The sequence below is a fragment of the Gossypium hirsutum genome, chromosome A08 (genome assembly GCF_007990345.1).
Source record: "Gossypium hirsutum isolate 1008001.06 chromosome A08, Gossypium_hirsutum_v2.1, whole genome shotgun sequence".
Taxonomy (NCBI): domain Eukaryota; kingdom Viridiplantae; phylum Streptophyta; class Magnoliopsida; order Malvales; family Malvaceae; genus Gossypium; species Gossypium hirsutum.
Window position 1 is genome coordinate 31,933,673 of NC_053431.1, and position 22,491 is coordinate 31,956,163.

Genomic DNA, 22,491 nt, shown 5'->3' on the forward strand with positions numbered 1-22,491 from the left:
AGAATGGCAATAAATATTAGTGTAGAGGAGAAACAAAAAAAATGTGTGGTTGCCCCTTCATTGCCGTGAATTGAAAGAAGAAAAAAAAGAGCTTCATTCTTTGGTTCTTCTTGGCCGAATTGAAGAAAGGAAGAAGAGAGGTTTCGGTCACTTGAGCTTAAGGGAGGTTAGTATGTTGTGTTAGATTCTTAAATTTTAAACTTGTTTCTAGTTAATTAGCTAATTCTTACACAACCCATGGCAAAATTTCGAATCTTGGTGATGGCTTGAGCCTTCGGTTTTAGTTATTAAAGGATGAGATTGGGTTATAATCTTTATGTTTTATGAAGAATGTTGAAGAGAAGGGTTTAAGTAGTCAAATTATAAATTTTAATGCTCATGAGTACAATGGCCAAACATAGATTTGTCTAAAGAATTGAACAAATGCCGTGTGAGTGATTGAAATGAATGAGTTGGAGGTTGGATCATGTTAAGATTCGGCCTTGTACATAAACATTAAGAGTTTGATGTTTTTGTGATTTTTGGAAGGTAAATAAGGTTATACACAAGATGAATACTAAGATTTTGGTTGACTTGTTTTTAGTGAGGTTCGGCCAAGGACCTTATGTGCAAGTTTATTCGGTTTAAGTAGAGTAAATGTGACGGGTAGATATGGAGTAATGTGTATATTGGTTCGGCTGCTAAGCAAGGAAATAATTGTTGGTAACATAGTATCTATGCACTTATGAATATATATATGGTATTTTAAGTATAATTGTTCATTGATAAGGTTGGTTAATAGTTCAAGTAAGGATTACTATATTTGATATGTACACAAATTGAGGCAATAGGTTCGGCAATTAGCTTAAGACATACGGGTAATATCATATGTCCAATCATAGTTAAACATTCGATAATTGTGATTCTTTGGCTACCATGTTTGAATATCGCCATGGGGAGAATATATGATCGGTTGCCTAATATTAGTTCGAAATGAATCTAAATAAATAGATATTTGTATATAGTAAAGTTGGATAAGTAATTGAATAAATTTATTTGTTTATTAAGCTCAAGAGCTTAGAGGATCAAAGTTGGATAAGGGAAAGGAAAAAGTGATTGAATAGCCGCCGAAATCGTTCGACCACATCCGAGGTAAGTTTTCGAGTAATGAAACTTAGATTATGATTCGATTAGATTATGTTATAAGCAAATCAAAATCATGCCCTTTGTATGTAGCTTTTGAGCTGAAAATGATAATGCTTGATAAGTGACTTGTGTTTGAATTCTAGTTACGAAAGTGAAATATTGATGTGTCATGATTTATTGATATGTGCATGGATATTCGGATTGATAATCGGGCTAAGCCCGAAGGCATTTGTGCGAGTTACTATATCCGGGCTAAGTCCCGAAGGCATTTGTGCGAGTTACTATATCCGGGCTAAGTCCCAAAGGCATTTGTGCGAGTTACTATAACCGGGCCAAGTCCCGAAGGCAATTGCGCGAGTTACTATAACCGGGCTAAGTCCCGAAGGCAATTGTGCGAGTTACTATAACCGGGCTAAGTCCCGAAGGCATTTAAGCGAGTAGCTATATCCGGCTAAACCCGAAGGTACTTGGTTTGGGAATGAACGATCTTGCTGTAATAATTTCAATTAATACGCTCGTAAAATCCAACGATAAGGTACGTTTCGTATATGCATTGGAGTAGCGATTTCGTTTAAATATTATCCGCTCAGTCGATTAGTGAGCTTTCGGGCCTTTGGTTAAGTTGATCCCTTATGTATGAATATAAGGGTTGGAAATGTGAAGTAGGACTGATTTTTGAGAATATGTGTATATGAAGTTATCCGTTTAGTTATATGAATGCTATACTTCAGTTGTGCCTAATTTTATTGCTCAAAACTTACTAAGCATTAAATGCTTACTCCGTTCTTTGAATCTCTATTTTATAGATTTTGGTTCGTCAGCTATCGGACTCGGGATTGTCGAAGTCGAAGTCGTCCACACTATCAAAGCCCTTTAGGTACACTTTTGGTTGAACTCTGAAAATGGCATGTATAGGACTACCCTTTTTGTTGTTGGTCATGTACCCTTTGGTTTTGTATAAATTTGGATAGCCATGCGAAAATGGCTTATATACACTTTGAGCATAGCATTATAATCGTCTTGTATGTTGTTAATTGAGAGGTATGGAAATGTTTGGTAACGATTAGCCATTGGGAATGGTTAATTATGATTATTTTGATGCTATGTATGACAAACTCTAGTTGATTCATGGAAAACCATGAAATAGGTAAGGTTTACCTTAAAAACAGATGCTGACAGCAGCAGTGGTGTGGATTTGAAAAATCACTAAAAATAGTAATAATGGAATTAAATAGTGAATAAATTATTTAATTGAACCTTGATGAATCTATTTTCATAGGGAAGTAATGACACGATCATATGAACAGTATTTTATGAGAATTTAAAGTTTTCGTGAAACAGGGCTAGAGCGGTTTCTGGATTCCCTGTTCGGACTTAGGAAATTCATTATAAATTAACCAGAGATAGTTAGAAGTCATTCCATATATGTATAGATTCCTTTTCGAGTCTAGTTTCTTTAGAAGCAAACAGCATAAGTATTGAAGCCCTGTACAGGGAGATATATAAGTCGTAATGCATGAAGGTCAGAGCAGTCGAACCCTAAAACAGGGGAGACTTTAACTAATAAACTGTACTAATTTGCCCGACCAAAAATTCTAGAAAAATATTTGTAGATGGATATATGAGTTTAGTTTCAGGGAAAATTTACGAAACTGATTTTCGAGTTTTGGAACTCAAGATATGATTTTTAAGGTGACAGTGACGCAGTTAACCAGCTAGTCTGGAAATTTTTAAAATGGACTGTAAAGATAAGGGAATTAAGTCTGTTAACCCCTCGTGTCCGACTCCGGCAACGGTCTCGGGTACGGGGTGTTACAAATGTAACCAAGGTTAAAAGCTTTTTGGCCTTAGCCAGTTAGTACCGAAGATTTGTGAAAGGATTGTCCATGATCGCGACTCCAATGATGAGGTTACTCTAGAAAGACGTTAAGTTTGAATGGACCGAAAAGTTCAGCAGAGTTTCAAGAAATTGAAGACATTACTGACTGAAGCTCCAATTCTGGTATTACCCGAGTCGGGAAAAGAATTTGTGATCTACAGTGATGCATCCTTAAATGGACTGGGTTATGTGCTTATGCAAGATGGTAAGGTGATAGCTTATGCATCACGACAATTGAAGCCACACAAGAAGATTTGTCTTACGCACGACTTAGAGCTTGCTGCAATTGTTTTTGCCTTGAAAATTTAGAGGCATTACTTATATGGTGAGACTTTTCGTATATTCACAGACCACAAGAGTTTGAAGTATTTAATGACTCAAAAAGAACTGAATCTGAGACAGTGGAGATGGTTAGAATTAATTAAAGACTACGAGCTAATCATCGATTATCATCCGGGAAAGGCGAATGTGGTCGCCGACGCGTTGATCAGAAAATATTTATTTGCATTGAGGGCCATGAACACTTGATTGACTTTGTTTAATGATGGTTCGGTATTGGCAGAGTTAAGGGTCAGGCTGACATTTCTTTAGGAAATTTATGATGCTCAGACTAATGATAGTATCCTGCAGGCTAAAAAAGCTCAATGTGAGTCGGGCATTAAATCAGATTTTTAGGTTAGTCCCGATGGATGTTTATTGTTCAGAGACAGAGTTTGTGTACCGAGGAGTAATGAAATTATTCAGAAAATTTTGAAAGAGGCACATGATAGTCGTTTGTCTATTCATCCTAGAAGTACCAAAATGTACAATGATTTAAAAAAAATGTACTGGTGGAATGGCATGAAAAGAGACATCTCTGAATTCGTATCGAAATGCTTGATATGCCAGCAAGTCAAGGCTGAACATCAAGTACCTTCTGGTTTGCTACAACCTGTGATGGTCCCCGAATGGAAATGAGACAGAATCACTATGGACTTCGTGATAGGATTACCATTGACCCCGAAAAAGAAAGATGCTATATGATTTGTGGTTGATAAGTTGACAAAGTCGGCTCATTTTATTCCGGTAAGGACAGACTATTCTCTTGATAAATTGGCCGACTTATACGTATCTGAGATTGTGAGATTACACGGGGTACCACTGTTAATTATTTCAGACAGAGACCCAAGATTCACTTCGAGATTCTGGAAAAAGTTAAAAAAAGCCTTGGGAACAAAGTTGAGCTTTAGTACAGCTTTTTACCCGTAGACCGATGGTCAGTCTAGGCGGATGATTCAGATTCTGGAGGATATGTTGCGATGTTGCATCCTTGAATTTCAGGGCAGCTAGGAAAAATACTTGTCATTTGTAGAGTTCGCCTACAACAACAGCTTTCAAATGAGTTTGAAGATGGAACCTTACGAGGCCTTGTATGGCAGGAAGTGTCGAACTCCATTGTATTGAAAGAAACTCAAGGATAGTCAGATTCACGGAGTTGATCTAATCAAGGAAACTGAGGAAAAGGTTAAAGTGATACATGACTGTTTAAAAGTGGCATCGGATAGACAAAAGTCATATGCTGATCTGAAAAGAAAAGAGATCGAATTTAAAATTGGAGATAGAGTATTCTTGAAAGTATCTCTATGGAAAAAGGTATTGAGATTTGGCCGGAAAGGCAAACTGAGTCCACGATTTATCTGGCCATACGAGATCATTAAAAGAATTAGACCATTAGCCCATTATTTGGCATTGCCACCCGAACTGGAGAAGATTCACGACGTGTTCCATGTAACCATGTTAAGGCGATATTGATCAGATCCCTCCCATGTGATTTCACCGATGGAGATTGAAATTAGATCGGGCAAGACTTATGGTGAGGAACCGGTCAAGATTTTGGCTCATGAGGTTAAACAGCTAAGAAATAAATATGTGGCTTTAGTAAAAGTCTTATGGCATCGACATGGTGTGGAAAAGGCTACATGGGAACCAGAAGAAACCATGAGAAGCCAATATCCGAACCTGTTTACTAGTAAGACTTTCGAGGGCGAAAGTCCCTAAAAGGGGGGAGAAATGTAACATCCTAAAATAAGGCCTAGTTGGAACAGTGGTTTTGGGACCACAAATCTGAAGTTCAAATATTTATTTTATGATTATTATGAGGTGTAGAATATGAAAATATGCATGTGTTAAAGTTTCCTGAGGAAATTCTATGAGTAAGGTGTCCAATTGGTAAATAAATGACCGAATTGAATAAATTGCAAAACTTGGATTCTAGAAGCAATTTGTATGAAATTGCTTTATATTATTAATTAGAAGGTCTTAAAGAGCAATTTTCCCAATTTCTAAGTTTTTGGACAAAAATGGGCATGTATGGATGAATTTGAAAGAAAGGGCTTAAGGGCATTTTGGTCATTTGGCTAATTATTGAAATAAAATGGGAAAAGAAGGAAAAAATCAGCCATTCTTCTCCCTTGTCCAGCCGAATTTCTCAAGCCTCCATAGCTAGGGTTTTCAACATTTTCAAGCTCAATAGTAAGTGCTTCCAAGCCCCGTTTTTAATGTTCTTCGTATTTTTGAAATCCTGGTAGCTTACTCTCTCCATTTCTACCCATATTTTGAGTTAGGGTTCATGTTTTCAAAATGACTCATGTGTGATATGTTTATTCCTTGATGTTTTATGGATGAATATGAAAGTTGGATGTATGTTAAACATCTTTTTCTAGGTGATTTTATGAAAAACCCTAAAAGGACCTTTTTGTAAAAGGTGTAAAATATGTGGTAGAAATGTGAAATAATGGAAAATGTGGGTTGCCATAAGAGGGAAAAACATTTCGCTAGGCTTGGGTAAGGTAGAAATTGTATGCATTTCATTTTACGAGCCTAGGGACTAAATCATAAAAATGTGAAAAGTTAGGGGCAAAACAGTCAATTTGTCTGGGGGTGAAATTTAGACTCGAAAAGTCTAATGTGAGATGTTAATGATTCTACTTTATTGTTATACACCCCGAGGAGCAAATTCTGAGGGTCGATCGAGGAAAACGGAAGGTTTCAGAATAACTGAAACACGATACTGGAACAAGTACCAGGTAAGTTCGAATAACTTTAAGTAAACTATTAATATGCCTAATTATGTGTGTTATGAATGCATGATATTTAGTTATAAGGATGGCATGAAAATCCATGAAATATGACAATAATAATGATATGATAATAAATGTCCTGGTCGAAGTAAAAAGGAGAAATTCGATGGATAAACCATGGCTTACATGACTTGAGATCCTACATGTATTGCAGAAAAGGGTTTAGCCTGGACGGGTAATCCGTTGATCTCAAATGTAGAAAGGATCTAGCCCGGATGGGTGTTCCTTTAGTGATCAAGCCTCCTGAAGAATATGTTGCATTGTGGGTTTAGCCCGGACGAGTAATCCGATTAGGGTCTGAATTTAGCCTGGACTGGTTATTCAAATCTGAGCTCATTGAGGGTGTTTTTCGCTATAAGAGATTTAGCATGGACTGGTAATCTCGACATCACCTTATGAGTTTACATTACGGGGGATTTAGCCTGGACTGTAATCCCGCAATAAGATGTGAAGTTCGCGGGAGTGCATACATGAGATGATCGCTCTTATGACTTGACGGTAAATAGATAATCCATCGAAATTTACTGAGTAACTCAACGGGATTAATATGTGATACAAAAATGAAAACGTTGAATGATGAGCTCATCTTAGATAAGTTACATGGTGTGATGTTATGTGACTAACTTGTTGATGGATTGCATGTGATAGGGAAACCATTCCATACTTGTTGGTTTATTTGCCTAATATGGTTGTATGCGAAATAAATCAGTAAGTTTATTTTCTAGTTATTCGGGCTTACTAAGCATGTAAATGCTTACCTCTCTCTTTTCCCTGTCTTACAGAGCTCGTGGACTCATGAAGATTAGAAGACAACTGGAGAGTCAACACACTATCATCTTGTCTAGATTTGGTATATAGATACTCTTATTTTGTTCAATGGCATGTATAGGGCTTTTGTTAATTTTGTAATATGTGTCATTTGATTAGCCAATATGAAGGCTTGTAAGGTGTACATGTCCACATGCATATGGCCATTGGATTTGGCTCATTTTGTTATAAGGTATGACCTACATAGTTGTGCATATTTGTGTTTTAATGTTATTGAGATGAATGAACATGGCGTATCACAAGTAGATACACATGTAACATGGTCGAATCACATGGGATGGCTAGACCATACTTGGTAATGAGTTATAATAATGAGCCAATCTTGAATGTGTTATAAGGCGTAGACATTCTTGATACAAGAGAAATAATCCTAGCATGTGTAAGACCGATGAAATGAGGTTTACATGCAATGAGGTGTATCGAGGTCATTTGAGAGTATAATTAGGCCTGGCTATATGTTATGAAAGCCTATTAGTGAGAACATATGTTAGAGGGTGACCAAAGGCTTGGAAAATAGCCTAACATGGTTTACACGGGTAGACACACGGGCGTGTGTCTAGACTGTGTGTGACACACGGACCACCATGGGCGTGTGGCATAACCATGTGTCCCCTGTAACTAAAATTTTAAGTCAGAATGCATGGTAGCAAGCACACGAGTAGAGACACGGTCGTGTGTCTCAACCGTGTGGAGGACACGGCCTAACACACGAGCGTGTGTCTTGGCCGTGTGCCCCTAAATGCATGCTGACGTCATAAACAGAATGCTCGAGTTTTTGGACAAGGGCGGCCACACGGGCGTGTGCTTGGCCGTGTGAAAACCCCTGTAGGTTCGAAATAGAAAATAGACTCAATTAATTCATTACAGGTAGGGGAGACAGGCGTATCCCAAAGCACACGGGCGTGTGCAATATTTCCACACGGGCGTGCGAGACATTAACTCAAAATTTTTCTTAAATTTTTATTAGGTCCTCGGTTTAGTCCCGGATCAATTTTAATGTACGTTAGAGCCTCGTAGGCCCATAATAGAGACACTAGGATGCTACTGGATTGGTTTCAAATTAGAACAAAATTTTATAACCCGTATTTCCCGAAAATGTTCAAGTACATGCCTGGTAATGCCTCATACCTAGTCTCGGTCTTAGGTACGAGTAAGGAGTGTTACACCAAGAATGGGGCTGAAACAAGTCAACCAAATGGAGATGAGACAAGTGTTTATCGAAGATGTCAAGAAGGTAATGGAGGCAAACCGTCAGAGATCGAGGTTGATAAATATAGATATATATTATTGATATTTAGAAACTTTTTGAGTTATGGAGTCCATTGAGTGTTGACTCGGTACCCCACCTAGGTCGTACAAAATTGATCTCCAAAGTAGACGGTGCGATTGCAGGTAGTTCTAGTCAATTCGTTACCCTTGTGCGCATGTTGTTGTAACTTGTGTCTGCCCCTCAATCAATGTTGAACAATATATTGATAAGGTGTATACTCTCGAGCACACATTGCGTGTTTGGGGAAATGAGTTTCCTGTCTTGCGTGATCTGTCGACATGGGAAGTGCCTTCGCTAACTTTCAAGCTTGTCCCGGACAAGAGGTTACGTAGAAAGCCAAAAGGTCGCCCGCAAGTCACTAGGATCCATAATGAAATGGACATGAGGGAGAAAACTGATGAAAAATTTTGTGGCGTCTGCAGAGTAACTGGTCATAACTGAAATAAATGCTCACATTGAACCTACCATATTGGACAATCATCGCGAGTGGGTGAAATATGAATTAATGTACTTCATGTTCACGCTTGAAATAAAAATTTTATGATTATGATGGAATTTTCATATTTATATTTTGACATGTATATTGTTTTAAAAAGATCATAATTATATTTGTGATAAATATAAACTTGAAAATTAAGTAAAAAAAAAGAATATAAAAGTCCAAATTTTACTATAATTAAATTAATACAAACTTGAAAATGGAGTAAATATAATGTTACACCCTTTAAAATTGATGATTCGATGTTGTCGTCCTAAGGGTAAACCTTTGTGGTGCTCGACATTGACGTTAAGGATGCTTGCGATAGCCATTGTTACCCACACCCGGAACATCATTGTTCACAGCACCCATCGACAAACCTTAGAGTATGTCAGACATACTCGAGAAATAGTAACAAAGGTTTGCCCGAGAGGGATTAAGTACTAAGGTGGTAATGGGCTGAAGGTCTCAAACATTATCGATGATCTCGGATCCGGCTGATGTGAACTGAAACCAGGAATTTCCTACTAATACGCGTAGCCTGACGAGCTTAGAAAATAATCATTAACTCCTAAGTACGAATGATAAGAACTACCCTCAAATTGTGACTATGATTGCTCGGGTTTGGGTGCTGGCTACAATTCGGGTGCAGGAGGCGGATGTGACAAGCGGTGTGAAAGGTGCTTTAGTCATTGCATGTGTGGAGGGACTAGCATCGTTCGCCCACCAAATAAAAAAGGTTTCCCACATGCCATGTACCACTTTTGGTACTCATCTTAGGGTCGCAAATCAAATGCATAATCTATTCGAGGTCTCTCCCCCTTCTAGTCATTCCACAATACAATATATTTATCATGCTTTTCTACCCAATTCTATTCTTGTTTCCCCCTTTTGTTAATTAAGTGTATAGCCCCCCAAACTCCATGGAACATTCAGAATATGTTGGATGCACCCAAACTGTCACAATACTCAATCCCCATTATACCACTCGACTGTAGATAAATTTAGCAGGGGTGCATTAACGCACCACAGGTGTGAGCGGATGTGAGCAAACAAGAGAATAATAGCTACAATGTCTGGGAAAGAATATGGCATCCAGATGAACTGCACAATTAATAACATTGTTATAGTATCACAAGTTAAATTAAACAGATAAAATAATTACATGTAATGAATATTAGTATAAATTACCCCTTCCCCGACATATGTCTCAATCATCTAGCAGTAAATCAAAAATGTATATGAACACCCGATACTTGGAGAAGAACTCTATCTACGAAAAAAGTAAACTTGATAAACATATTTTCATAAATAAAACAAAATTCTTGTTATAATGGTTAAATTTTATCAGTTATTCACGACTAGGAAGAATATGATTGGTGAGTAATTGATGCCAAGAATGACATATTGTATAGTGCCTAGGACTACAACAATACTAAGCACCTGCCTATGTCCACGGCACGGCGCTTTGTCGTCTGACAAAGCTCGCAATAGATTGTAGCTAGTACTGCTGAGCCTTCACTATACAAACATACAACGTATAAATCAAATAATAGGGGCAAGTATATTAAGTGGACCTTGTTGTTGTTTACATTTAGCATGAGTACAGCCCCTATCATATGCATTATATAAGCTCAAGTGGCGCAAATCACCTCCCGTTTAGTGGCAGTACTCGATAAATACTTAAAATTCGCCTTCAACCATGAAAATCTTAAACTCGTAAATTTTTCGCCACTATCACCGGGTGAACGTCCTAGTAAGTCATAGCAAAAGGTTGTAGGTTCGGACACTGTACTTACACCCATGACCACACTACCATCAATTGGGAACCCGGGTTGCTGTACAACATCTTCCAAAGTGATGGTGCACTCCCCACACGACAAATGAAATGTGTGGGTCTACGAGCGCTACTACTCAACCAAAGTCAATATCAAGTCATACTTCAAATCAAACATGTGGATCATTGTAGCTGATCCGAATCCAGATGCCTCCAAGTATAGTATAAGATGGGGATCTGACAGGTAGCCTACACTGTTGACACTGCACCTCAATACGCAGTACGGACCTTGACCATGTTAAATTACCACAATAGTTAATATATCCAAATTAAAAAAAAAATGACATTGAACTCTATAAAGGGACACATGAATAATAAATAACAGTTTTAGTACCACCACATTAATAGTATTTGATGTGTGATCTATTTTTGTAATCAAAGATGCCATTTCGATATTTGCAATTTCAAATAAAAAATTTAATCTTCGCCTGAACAAATAAAAAATATACAAATAACGAAAATGAATTTTGTACTATTTTTTATTTTTTGGAATAATTAATAATATTTTTAGAAACCATCTAATATTTAAATATAATGTAAGTCGCTCAAACATTCATTTAGTTTTTTTATCATTTTTGTTACGTGACAGATATATACCAAAATGGGTCACCCTACCAATTTGTAACAAATGAACCATTTCAATACTTAATTTGTAATGTCGTCCATTTAATATTTTTTTTATATTATTTAAGTAAAATTGTTGTACCATATACTGTGTCTTGACCTATTTACCCCAATAATTCAAAAAACATAATAAAATACCAAAATGGGTCACCCTACCAATTTGTAACAAATGACCCATTTCGGCACTTAGTTTGTAAGGTTGCCCATTTTTGTATTTAATTATTTTTATATTATTTAGGTAAAATTATTGTACCATACATCATTTCTTAACCTATTTACCCCAATAATCCAAAAAACTTAATAAAATACCAAAAATCGTACCAATTTGTAACAACCGACCCATTTCGGTACTTAATTTGTAAGGTTACCCATTTCCGTATTTAATTATTTTTTTAATATTACCTAGGTAAAAATGTTGTACTATACACTATTTCTTGACCTTTTTACCCTAATAATCCAAAAAACATAATAAATTACAAAAATGGAACACCCTACCAATTTGTAGCAAACGGCCTCTTCGAAATTTAATGTTGTAACAAACAACTCATTCCGATAATTAATTTGTAAACTGACCTATTTTGGTATTATTTTTTAAAATCATTAAGGTAGAAATTTTTTACCACAGAGTTTCTTCTCTTCTAATGCAAACAAAAAAATAAATAATAACTATAAAATAATAATGTTGAACAAATACAAAAAAAATAAAATGTACACTAACGTAACAACATATAACACAACTAATAAATCCAGATAGACAATAAGGATTACAAAACAATTAAATAATAACGTAATCACAAAAAAAAAATTATAAATGTAATTTACCTTTAAATATTAATCTATTGCGGTCCCCTTTCCTTCCAGAATCATAAAATAAAACAATATGTTAGAATAAAAAAAACAAAGAAAGAAATTAATAGTTGCAAACAAATTAATTAAAATTAAACTTTTACCCCTAAAATGGTTGCTGCCTGCCTCCTAATACCTTAAAACAGAAAATATAAACATTGATATTAGTTTTAGTTTTAACACAAAAAAAAAAAACCTAAACCAAAACAAATAAATGATAAAAAAAACTTTCGAACCCCTTTGCTCCTGCTGCCTCCTTCAAACACCCCTCTTCTTTTCTCCTCCTCTCTTCTTTCTTTTTTTTCTTTCACCCATGCCTTATATGGGGCAATTTTAAGCCTAAAAAAAGAGGCCCGAAATCAGGTGCCTGATCGGTGGTCAGGAAAAATTATTCCCAGACTGTCCGATCACTTCGACCAGCGCTGCCGCCTGCCGCAGTCCTCCACCAATGCCGCTTGAAGAAAAAGCAACCAGTCCAATTGGTGTCGCCTACAAAGCCACCTCCACCCTATTAAAAAAATAATTGCCCCTAAACCTGTATAAAATCCATATTTAACCCCATAAACGTTCAATATCGGCGCCGCCCTAGTATTATTCTCCGCCCTTTAAATATATATATTTTTACTCTTAATAACAGTCAAATGATTGGTCTCAACGATAATAATGGTGCTGCCTATCCACCACCTCAACATATCATTTTCGTAAATAATAATATTCACATATCATATTGGTATTTTCTAATTATTTTTGTAGTATTTAGATAAAAAAATCCCATTATTTTTATATATCGATGGCAATGCAAAGCAGTATCTTTTCCTACCAATTGCCGGCCATTTGGAAAATCTCGCCTTTATTTAATCCCCCAATCAATTACAAACTTCCCTCTTCAAGCATAACAAATGCTAAAAACAACATACAAATAGGAAAGAAACAAAAATCAATTAATTAAATAATAATTAAAGGAGCAGCCACTCGATAAAAAATAGCTGAGCTCTTAAGAATGTATACTTATAATACAATGCATGTCAGTGTGTACTTGTACTGGATAAATATATGAAGAACATCATGATGTTGCCACTGAACGGCCATTACTACGTCCATGTCCAAGTCCAATTCCCAACCCCAATGGCACGCTCTCATTTTTTGGCTTGCTTGGCTTACTATGGTTACACTGGGAAGAATGAACGTGGCCACGACCGTGGCCGTGGCTGTGGCCATGGCCATGATGATGTGCATTGGCATCACTAGAATTCACATTTATAGCAATATGGCCATTTCTGTTTGCCGCAGTTTGCAAATCACCATTTTCCAAGTTCAAATCCCTCCCCATTTGTACCATCCCAATTCCTTCAAAATGTGCTAGTTCTTCACTAATTTGCACATCTTCATTGTAGCCATTGATCAGGAAATCTGAGCAGTTCTTACGGCAACCGTGATCATATGGGTTTCTAAATCGCCCAATAGCACTCCTGAGGTAGCTATAGCGCATCACATTGGCCATTTCATTTGTTGTTATATTGCGGGCTATCTGTAAAAAGAAAAACAAAGATGAGTATTCAACCAAAAAAACAGGTATTCTCTAGTTTTCAAAATCACTCATGTTCCATGAAAATGAGTTATATATACGTCTAGGAACCAAAACAGAAGCACCGTTCCAGGTGGTACAAACAAAATAAATAATTATGCCCCAAAAGAGAAGCTTGTGGTGATGTGAGAACCATAAAAGCATGCATAAAAAGCTGTTCAATGCATGTGTATTGACAAAAGTCCGGATTAAGTCCCAAAAAATGGTGTGCCAAGAAAAATATCACATGAACAAAGATATACCTTGATTGCAGTCGGTTGCTTGAGATTTTACATTGGGTAAAGGAGCCTTAATTGTAACTATCATTTACAGTGATGATATATGGAGAAAGTAAACCATTTTAAACAATACACGCAAGTAATGCAAGCAAGGATGCATTCACTCAATCTGATATATGATGAAGCAGCTGAACCTTGCATTTAAGATGTTAGGGATGGCAAAAAAGAAAACCCGAAACCGATGGGTTCCAACCCAACCTGATCCTTTAGGGTCAGATCTTTTCTTTTCTTTTCTTTTTTTTCAAATCAGGTTTGAGTCAGGTCGGTTTAATTATAAAAGATAGGTGGAGTCAGGTCAGGGTCGGGTTTGAGGTAAACCCACCCTGAGATATTTGCAAAATTACCCCTCCATATATATAAAGTTAGGTTAAATCCCTAAGTTATTGCAGTCTCCGGTTTTGTTCAAGCAGTCTCATCTCCTAATCCTGTGCTGGCTCTAATGTTCTTGACAAAAGCTCAAATTATGAGAAACTAAAATACATATATTACATATGTTTGCAAGCAAGCAAGTTTTGTTGGCAAAATCTGCCGCAATATCAACAAAAATTTATGGTAAACTAATATACGTATACTTTTAATATATAAGAGGGTCAACTGGGATTCTGAATTTGGAATGAAATTTTATGAAGCAAGCCGATTGGGATTTGCTTTGGAAATGGTGTTTGCTTAGTTGAGACAAGCTCTAATATAAACTAAATGCTTTGAAGATAAACTGAAATAAAACTTGGGGCAGAATGGGTCGGGTTTTCTATAAAATTTCGGGGTGAGCTACTTTTTTTACGTCGGGGTCACAGCGAGCAAAAATCCAACCTCCCCTGCCCCCTTGCCATCACTAGATGTCACCAGCCCTAATCTAGTTTAGTACGGCAAATTTACCCCCAAAACTCAACGGTGCATAACTAACCAAGAGAGTAAGTGTACTACTGAAGCACAAATTTTCTGTTATCACCCGGGACTCGGGTCAGAATCATAAAAGCTAACTCCAAAAAGAACCGAATACAACTAAATGTTACAAAATCTAAAATCATACCTGAGAAGCCTGTACAACAGTTAAAGCTGCCACACCAAAGAAGAGGAAAAAATCCACAATCAAAAATGTTATAGCACCAATGTGATGAGTAAAAGCATTGTTAATCCATGGAAAAAATGAAGATGGAGCCAGTGGATCTGTAACGATTCCTGTAAATCACAAGAACGCAATTGTAGGACATTCAGGGTGGAAAAAAATTGCTAACTATGGAATGTAGTTTGAACTTGGAATTGATTAAACCACATACTTGTAATAGCTACTGCACCAGTACTCAACATTGCTGAAACTTCTAAAACAAGGAAAAGGAAAAAATCCCATTTATTTCTCTGCATCACAAGATTCGTAATTGGTTAATCAACAGATACCATACCTACTCAATCAAATAATTCAAATTTTTTCTTTCCACAAAGGAAATTGGCCATTTAATATAATAACCAACAAGCAATGGCACATAGCCACATTTGTCTATAAGTCCCTACACTCTTCATAAATTTGAAATTAAGCCCCTGTACTTCTAGTTCTAGGAAATTTAGTCCTCTACTTTTCAGATTAACACTATTAAAATTATTTTGTTAAATTCAAATTCATTACATCATTTTCTTAGTTACATTGCTACCAAGTATTTTTTATTTTATTTCAAAAGTCATACCAATTAATTTAACAGAGTTAACAATTTGACTTGAATTTTGAAATCTAAAAAGTAGAGAGATTAAATTCTCGGAAATAGAAGTACAGGGACTAAATTATAAATTTGTGAAGAGTACAGGGACCTATGGCATATTTTAACCTTGTCTATATTTTCAAAAGCAAAGTCATGTACAAAAGCACTGAAGTGCTTTAAGTTGATTGTATAATTGAAGTACAAGCTGATGAAACATTAAAATGATAAGGGGAAAAAAAGTATCTGACTCATCAGTAACAAAGCACCTTGCCAATACAATTTGATACCCAAGGGCAGTGATGGTCAAATTGTTCAACACAACGGTCACAAGTGGAGCAGTGTTTTGCACGAAGGGGCCTGACAATCTGATGTTACAAAATAAAATGGCAAAACAGTCAGAATAAACAAATAATAAAATGAGTCACATACAGGCAATATCGGCCAGATTAGGTGAGCACCTTGCATGTTGCACAAAGCTGAGACCAATTGCCTGCTAGCAAAATAGGATTATTTATTTCAATCTTCAATAAGGGTTCCTGGCAGAAGATACAGGATAGATATGCTGTATGGTGAGAAACTACATCAATCATTTAAAAGGAAAGATACATACAGCGATAGAAAGGAACCAAATACATAGGACCGACAACAACAATATTTCAGGAAGACTAAAGATTGACAAATCAAACAAAAACCATTTAGGCTTTATACATTAAAACAACGCACACTGTCTTTCATATTTTGAGGATCAAGGGCATTCATCTTGATATAACCTGGGTCCTTGCTGCAAAGAAATTTAAGAAGGAAATAAATAAGTACTCTTCAAGAAATCTAATTACTGGCAAATACATGCAAGAGATGTAGAGATCCTGCTTAGAGCACTAGGCATGATATACAGTCAGCCTGCTTCTCATATAGAATGGAATACCCAAATTAAACTGGAAACACAAAATATGAATGATAAAATGTACTTCAATTTTGATAATGTATTATCTTACAGATCATAGGCACTGTCATTGTAAATGTTTGAGAACATGTCAATAGGATCTTTCTGAAGAATAAAATAATAATTTACTACCACTGTAAACCATCCCTTTTCAATCCCTTCAAAAGAAGATTCCCCACCTTCTAACATAAATAAACATGAGGAAACATCAACGATCTATTTGCTAGATAGTTGAAACCGTCGCATGAAAAAACAATCAAAAGGTATCAAATATCATATTTCTGTCCTTAAATTGTTTCTGCAAACTGGAAAGGGAACTAAACAAATGTTACAGAGAATCCCCTTATTACATCTCCAGCCATACAATGATTCCAAAAACAATTTTTGACAGCTGCAATACTCTGAAATTTTCCCAAAGGGAAAAAATGAGGCTAACAAACTAATAAACACACAGCTAGGCAGTGTCCAAAACAAATGAAATCGGTGCCACCAAAAAAAAAACTTTCAGAAAAATAATAAGAATAATAATAAATCCACGTCAAAGACTGTACCTGCTACACCTATAAAACATAACCAAACCGGCAGATGCTAGGAAAACACCCATCCATGCCAGAAGGCCAAAACCAGCTGTCAACTTTGGCAGATTTGATGCTGCAACGTATGTCCAAAGCCACAAATAAATTGGTAATAAAGAGACAAGTATAGGTACTTCTTGATGGTATGGCACAATTAACTTTCAAGAAGTGATCAAGAAACACACCCGTTATGACAGATTGAGTATAGGTCACCAGCATTACCAAGATAATAAACAAAAGAACTGGTGCAAGGCTTAATTTAGAAAGGCGTCCAAGACGGCTGTTCCCATCACATCTCTTTTCAAGCAACCTTCTAGCATTTCCCTGCAGAAACGGGTGTATAAGAAATATAAATAGGTGGGGATATAACTCAGCTGAGTTTTTAATTACAACATTACAGCATCTTAACAATTAAAAGAGAATAAAGCTAGGAGACAAAATGCCACTTATGAAAATTTCTACAGCTTCTTAGGAGTCTCTAACAAGACAAGCAAAAATCTATTATACTACCCTAAATATTTCTCATGGTAACATCACAAATCCAGAAAACCTGCTAAACCTATACAAGGAAAGATTTGGGATATCCAACAACAAAAAGCCAGTTATTTGAAAGCCCCCAGGTTCAAAGACCTGAATGCAGCCTAAGCATAGGGAAAAGTAGCTTGATTTGCAAAAGAAATTAAAAATACATTTTTAACCTTTTATGTAATGTTTGAATTCAAGTACTTTTTAATTTGTATTCTTATCAGTCATTAACAATCTTAATGCAGGGCAGAAGAGGAAGCAAGAAACATCTTTCATTTAGCCCAAGGCATGCAGTTATAATTAGCAACAAAGGGCTTGAATTGTGTAAGATTGAAGACAAAAACAAATATATATATATTATTAAACTGTTGCCAAAAGAACAATCATTAACCAAGCTAGATGCTATGGAACCTACAAGGAAAAAAGCAACTTGTCTGTGATTTTTTTCAGAAGCAAGCTGTGCAGGTGTAAGGCCAGAATTATCAGTGATCATCAAGTCCTCCTTCTTGCCAGCTTGTACTAAGACAGTGCAAGCTTCTAGATTACCCTTAATAGCTGCCCAATGGAGAGGAGTGCAACCTGATTAAAAGATGAAGCATGGTTAGTCAAGCAAAATTATGCATGCAATTAAATATTTCACAGGTACATATTGTCTATACTAGATTAACAGATGAAATTACATAGAAATGGCACTTTAAACCTAAGGATAAGAAAATTACCCTCTTTGTCCTGACGCCCTCTATCTGCATCTAGAAATAAAAGAAGACGTATGCAATCGGCAAAACCTTTATAAGCGGCCCTAGAATTATGCATATTGCAAGGAAGTTAGAATAAATATAACAGATCTGATTCTTGTAAAACTGCATTATGCAATCAAGCAATTTGTAGGAAAGAAATGAACAAAATAGTTACAATACTTAAGCAGTGCAAAGAAATAAATATAACAGATCTGACTTCACATTATGCAGACATATCTTGGACCATTCAAGTGAATAAAGAGCAAGGTAAATGAACTTCCTCTTACCAGTGCAAAGGACTTCGCCCACTATAATCTGGAATATCAGGGTCAGCATTCCATTTTGAAACAATATGATACAGGAAAGCAGTCTGACCATACTGGGTGGCAACATGTGTTACCTGCATCAAATTACATTAAATAAACGTGCATCCATCTGGAGGTTGGAGTGAAAGCAATAAGTACATGTATAACGTTATCATCCCACAATCAAATTGTAAACAGAAAAAATGAAAGCATAAGTTTGTGCATCAACTTAAGAAGCATAAGCCCACACTTGCGTTATAAACTTCAAGACCAAGAAAAAAAAAACACAATTACAAGAAAAGGGAAAAGAAAGTGTATCACCAACAGCAGTAAAGAACAGCTGCATAAATTAGAATATGATAGAGACGATACTAAAAGGAGAAATATTAGAGAGGAAATATAAGGGGGATTTAATAGGTTAGCAAGCCAGAGTAAACAAGAATGCATAGTACTTCAACATTTTTTGAGGTCCTAAACTAGGAGAGAAAGGGAACAAATATCATCTGCAGCAACAGTCTTGACTAAAATGCATAGCAAAAATATATATTCTTTAAGCCTCAAAAGATCAATATGATGTAATGAAAACCATATACTGCTGAGTTCTACTGCTCCTAAAACACATATAAATGATGCTTATGCTGGTATAAAACCAACTTCAAGCAGAGAAGAATGTCTAAAACAGCTAGCACTGTTTAGACATTTATTTACATCACTGATCACATTCCCAAATCCATTTGAGAAGAACCATATAATTTCACCTGGTAGCCATAGATGTCAGCAGCATGCACCCGAGCACCCTCTTGGAGTAAAATATCAGCAACTTGTATCGCACCTCGGACTGCACTCCAATGCAAGGCTGTCTGCCCGTTGTGATCTGCAGCATGTATATCTCCACCATGCTAGCAAATAAAGAAAACCCAAAAACCAGTCACTTCAACCGAATTTAATCCAATGAAAACTTCAATACCAACATGAAACAGCTTAAAAGAATGGATTCCCAAAAACCATTTCAGTAAACCCATTAAAAGCCTGATCAAGCAAACTTTTTAAAGATACGGAATCCATAAACCCAGTTGACTAATAAATAAAATCAACTCCAAACTCTGACAATAAAAGGCAATTCAGAAAATCCATCAAAAAACCATAAAAAGAAGGATAAAAGACCTCGATGATGTACTGAGCAGCAGCTGTTCTATTATTCAAAGCAGCCCATTGGAGGGCATAGTAACCAAGGCCATCAGGCTCGGAAAGAGAGCGACCCTCGTACTCAACCAACCTTTGGAGCTTCTCCAAATCCCCATAAGCAGCAACCGTGTAGACATCATTCCTCAAGCTCTCATCATCAACGAAACCACCAACAACCCCATTGTTCCCTCCCCCATAATATCCATTTCCATTCGCCAGAACGCCATCCAATTGCTTCAAGGGTTGAACGTCTTCAACAACCTCGATCTCCGACGACATCTCTCCAAAAAAACCCAACAACCAAAACAGTCCTACGAAGGAAAAATCGAAATCTCCTTTTCAATTATCTCCGGTTGACTTTGTTTCTGAATATTTTTTTTTAGTTTTCTCTTAAATTGGAAAAAAAATGAAAAATGGTGGGGCCGGTTAGGGTTTTTCGAGGAAAGAAGGGGAAGGGGAAGGGGGGGAGGAATGTGGTTGCGCTTTGGCGTCCTTTGCGTTTTGACTAAAGAGGCCGAAACCAATCGAAAGCCAAAGCGATTATCCGTAGGAATGAAAGTCAATTTCAGAGAAAAGAGAAGGAAGATCCATTGCCGATTGTTTCTCTCTTTTCTTTCTAATGTTTGCTCATTGACCCCGTCAACTTTACCTATTTACATCATTCAGCATATCCCTTTCCTTTTGTCAACTTGTATTTATTTCTTATTTTATTCATTTTTCATCAACGCAACTTTGTATTTCTTATTTATATTTATACTCCTACTATTTTTAATCCACTTAGCGTTATATTTTTTAAAAACCTTTATTTTCATATAAAATATTAAAAAGTTATTTTCTTGAAAATTATTTTTACAGAAAAACCTACCATCCAAATCATCTAACACATGGAGACGGGCTTTGCAAAGTTTTATTACAAGAAGGGATTTATTAAAAATAAATAAAACCTTCTCCAACGTCAATAACAAAATTCTTCTTATAATATTTTAGTTATTTAACTTTTTTAAATCAAATTTTCTTTTATCAAAAGTGGGGTCAATTTTGGTGTTGTCTCTAGTCACACCTTCTATTTTAATTTTTCTTATTCTTAGTCGACATTATCATGATTTTTCTCTACACTTTCGTGGATTTTTGTTTTGTCCATTCAACCTTTTTCTGAAAGCAATTGCAGTTTTAGTTTTTAGTTTTTAATTTTCAATCTATAGTTATTTTCTAGTGTATATATGAGATTTGATAAGGTAAGGGTACCACCCAATAGACCTATTGGGAACTATTCTCAAAGGGCCTTATCATGATAAAGTATAGTGACAGTGTTTTTAAAATTGGAATCCGAGATGATGATGAAAGGATAGACTATCTAAGACTTGGCATTTTGTGCATCACTGATGCGGTGGGTCCCTTGGGACTCTTGGCAGTAGTTTCTTGGTTGATTCGAGTTCAACATTAGGTTGGTTTGACCTTGACAAAATTTGCCTACTATGTTCATCCAACCTTGATAAGAATTGCCTACTATGTTTATTTCTCGTTTGTACAAATTTGAAGATGTTTTCCAAATGAGATGCCTACAAGTTTACCAATTTTTTTAGGCATTGAGTATTAAACCAACTTTATGTCGAGTTTTATAATTTTTAATTGACTAGCTTATCAGAGTAATCCTAAATATATGGAGTTGCAAATGTAAGTGCAAGAATTGTAAAAAAAGGGACATGTTCAAGAATCCCTTAGTCTTTGCATGGTTTCGATAATTTTAGTGCCTAAAGTTGGTAGTTTTAGAATGTATGTTGATTGTAGAGTTATTAATAGTGTTACCATTAAATATAAGCATCCAATTCCTAGACTTGACGATATGTTTGATAAATCACATGGTGCATCCATCTTAATTAAAATTTATCTCAAAAGGAGTTATCATCAAATTCTAATGAAAGGTGATGATAAATAGAACAAGCATTTTAAAACAAATATAGACTTCATGAGTGGTTGGTAATGCCTTTTGGTTTAACTAATGCACCTAGTGTTTTCATGAGAGTGATGAATCACATTTTGAGACAATATTTAGGAAAATTTGTTGTTGTTTACTTTCATGAAATTTTAATCTATAGTGCATAATTAATGACCATGTTAAGAATGTTAGATTAGTTTTGAATTGTTTTTGTTAGGAACAACTTTTATTCTAACATTGAGAAGCATAATTTTTCATAGACAAGTTGATCTTTCTAAGATTTATATTTAGTGCAAAAGGGATTGAATTTGATAAAGAAAAGGTGAGAATCATTCAAGTATGGTCTACTCCTAAATCTAATTTTGACTATAGACTTGCTAATTTGTATAAACATTTTGTGAAATATTTCTACACACTTATTGCCCTACAAATCAAAATCGTAAAAAAGAATATAGGATTTAAGTAGGACAACAAGCAAGAGAAGGCCTTTTAAAATTTGAAAGATAAGTATTGTGGTGCACCTATTCTTAAACTTCCATATTTTAATAACACTTCTAAGGTAAAATGCAATGCTTCAATGTTGGTGTTGGAGCCATTTTAATGCAAGAGGGAAGGCCAATTACTCCACCTATGACAAATAGATTTATGCCTTAGTAAGATCTTTAAAGGTGTGGTAACACAACTTATTGTTAGAATCCTATTACAAGTCTGAAAAATAAAATTAA

The 22,491-nt window shown here is 35.8% G+C and overlaps 1 protein-coding gene across 2 annotated transcripts; it reads right to left on the bottom strand.

Annotated features, from left to right (window-relative positions):
* Positions 1-12,928: 12,928 nt before the first annotated feature.
* On the bottom strand, positions 12,929-20,548 carry LOC107917779 (protein S-acyltransferase 24). 2 transcript variants are annotated; one of them, XM_016847089.2, is made up of 13 exons: positions 19,810-20,548; positions 19,404-19,544; positions 18,628-18,740; positions 18,323-18,402; positions 18,019-18,182; positions 17,264-17,402; positions 17,055-17,154; positions 16,284-16,341; positions 16,019-16,096; positions 15,827-15,925; positions 15,147-15,225; positions 14,900-15,048; positions 12,929-13,534 (listed from the first exon to the last, which is right to left on the bottom strand). In XM_016847089.2, the coding sequence occupies exons 1-13, from the start codon at positions 20,107-20,109 to the stop codon at positions 13,070-13,072; spliced, it is 1,965 nt and encodes a 654-aa protein (XP_016702578.2). In that variant the 5' UTR covers positions 20,110-20,548; the 3' UTR covers positions 12,929-13,069. The 2 variants fall into 2 exon arrangements, with proteins under 2 accessions (XP_016702578.2, XP_016702576.2); XM_016847087.2 differs by having other exon boundaries at positions 16,269-16,341; positions 19,810-20,494.
* Positions 20,549-22,491: the final 1,943 nt, after the last annotated feature.

What these genes read in the sequence shown, in the direction of transcription:
- LOC107917779 (XM_016847087.2), bottom strand. Translation starts at nt 20,109, where the DNA reads ATGTCGTCGGAGATCGAGGTTGTTGAAGACGTTCAACCCTTGAAGCAA. An exon ending in CTGCTCAGTACATCATCGAG is followed by an intron (nt 19,545 to 19,809) that starts GTCTTTTATCCT and finishes TTTATTTGCTAG; the next exon opens with CATGGTGGAGATATACATGC. An exon ending in AGGGCGTCAGGACAAAGAGG is followed by an intron (nt 18,183 to 18,322) that starts GTAATTTTCTTA and finishes TCTTTTAATCAG; the next exon opens with GTTGCACTCCTCTCCATTGG.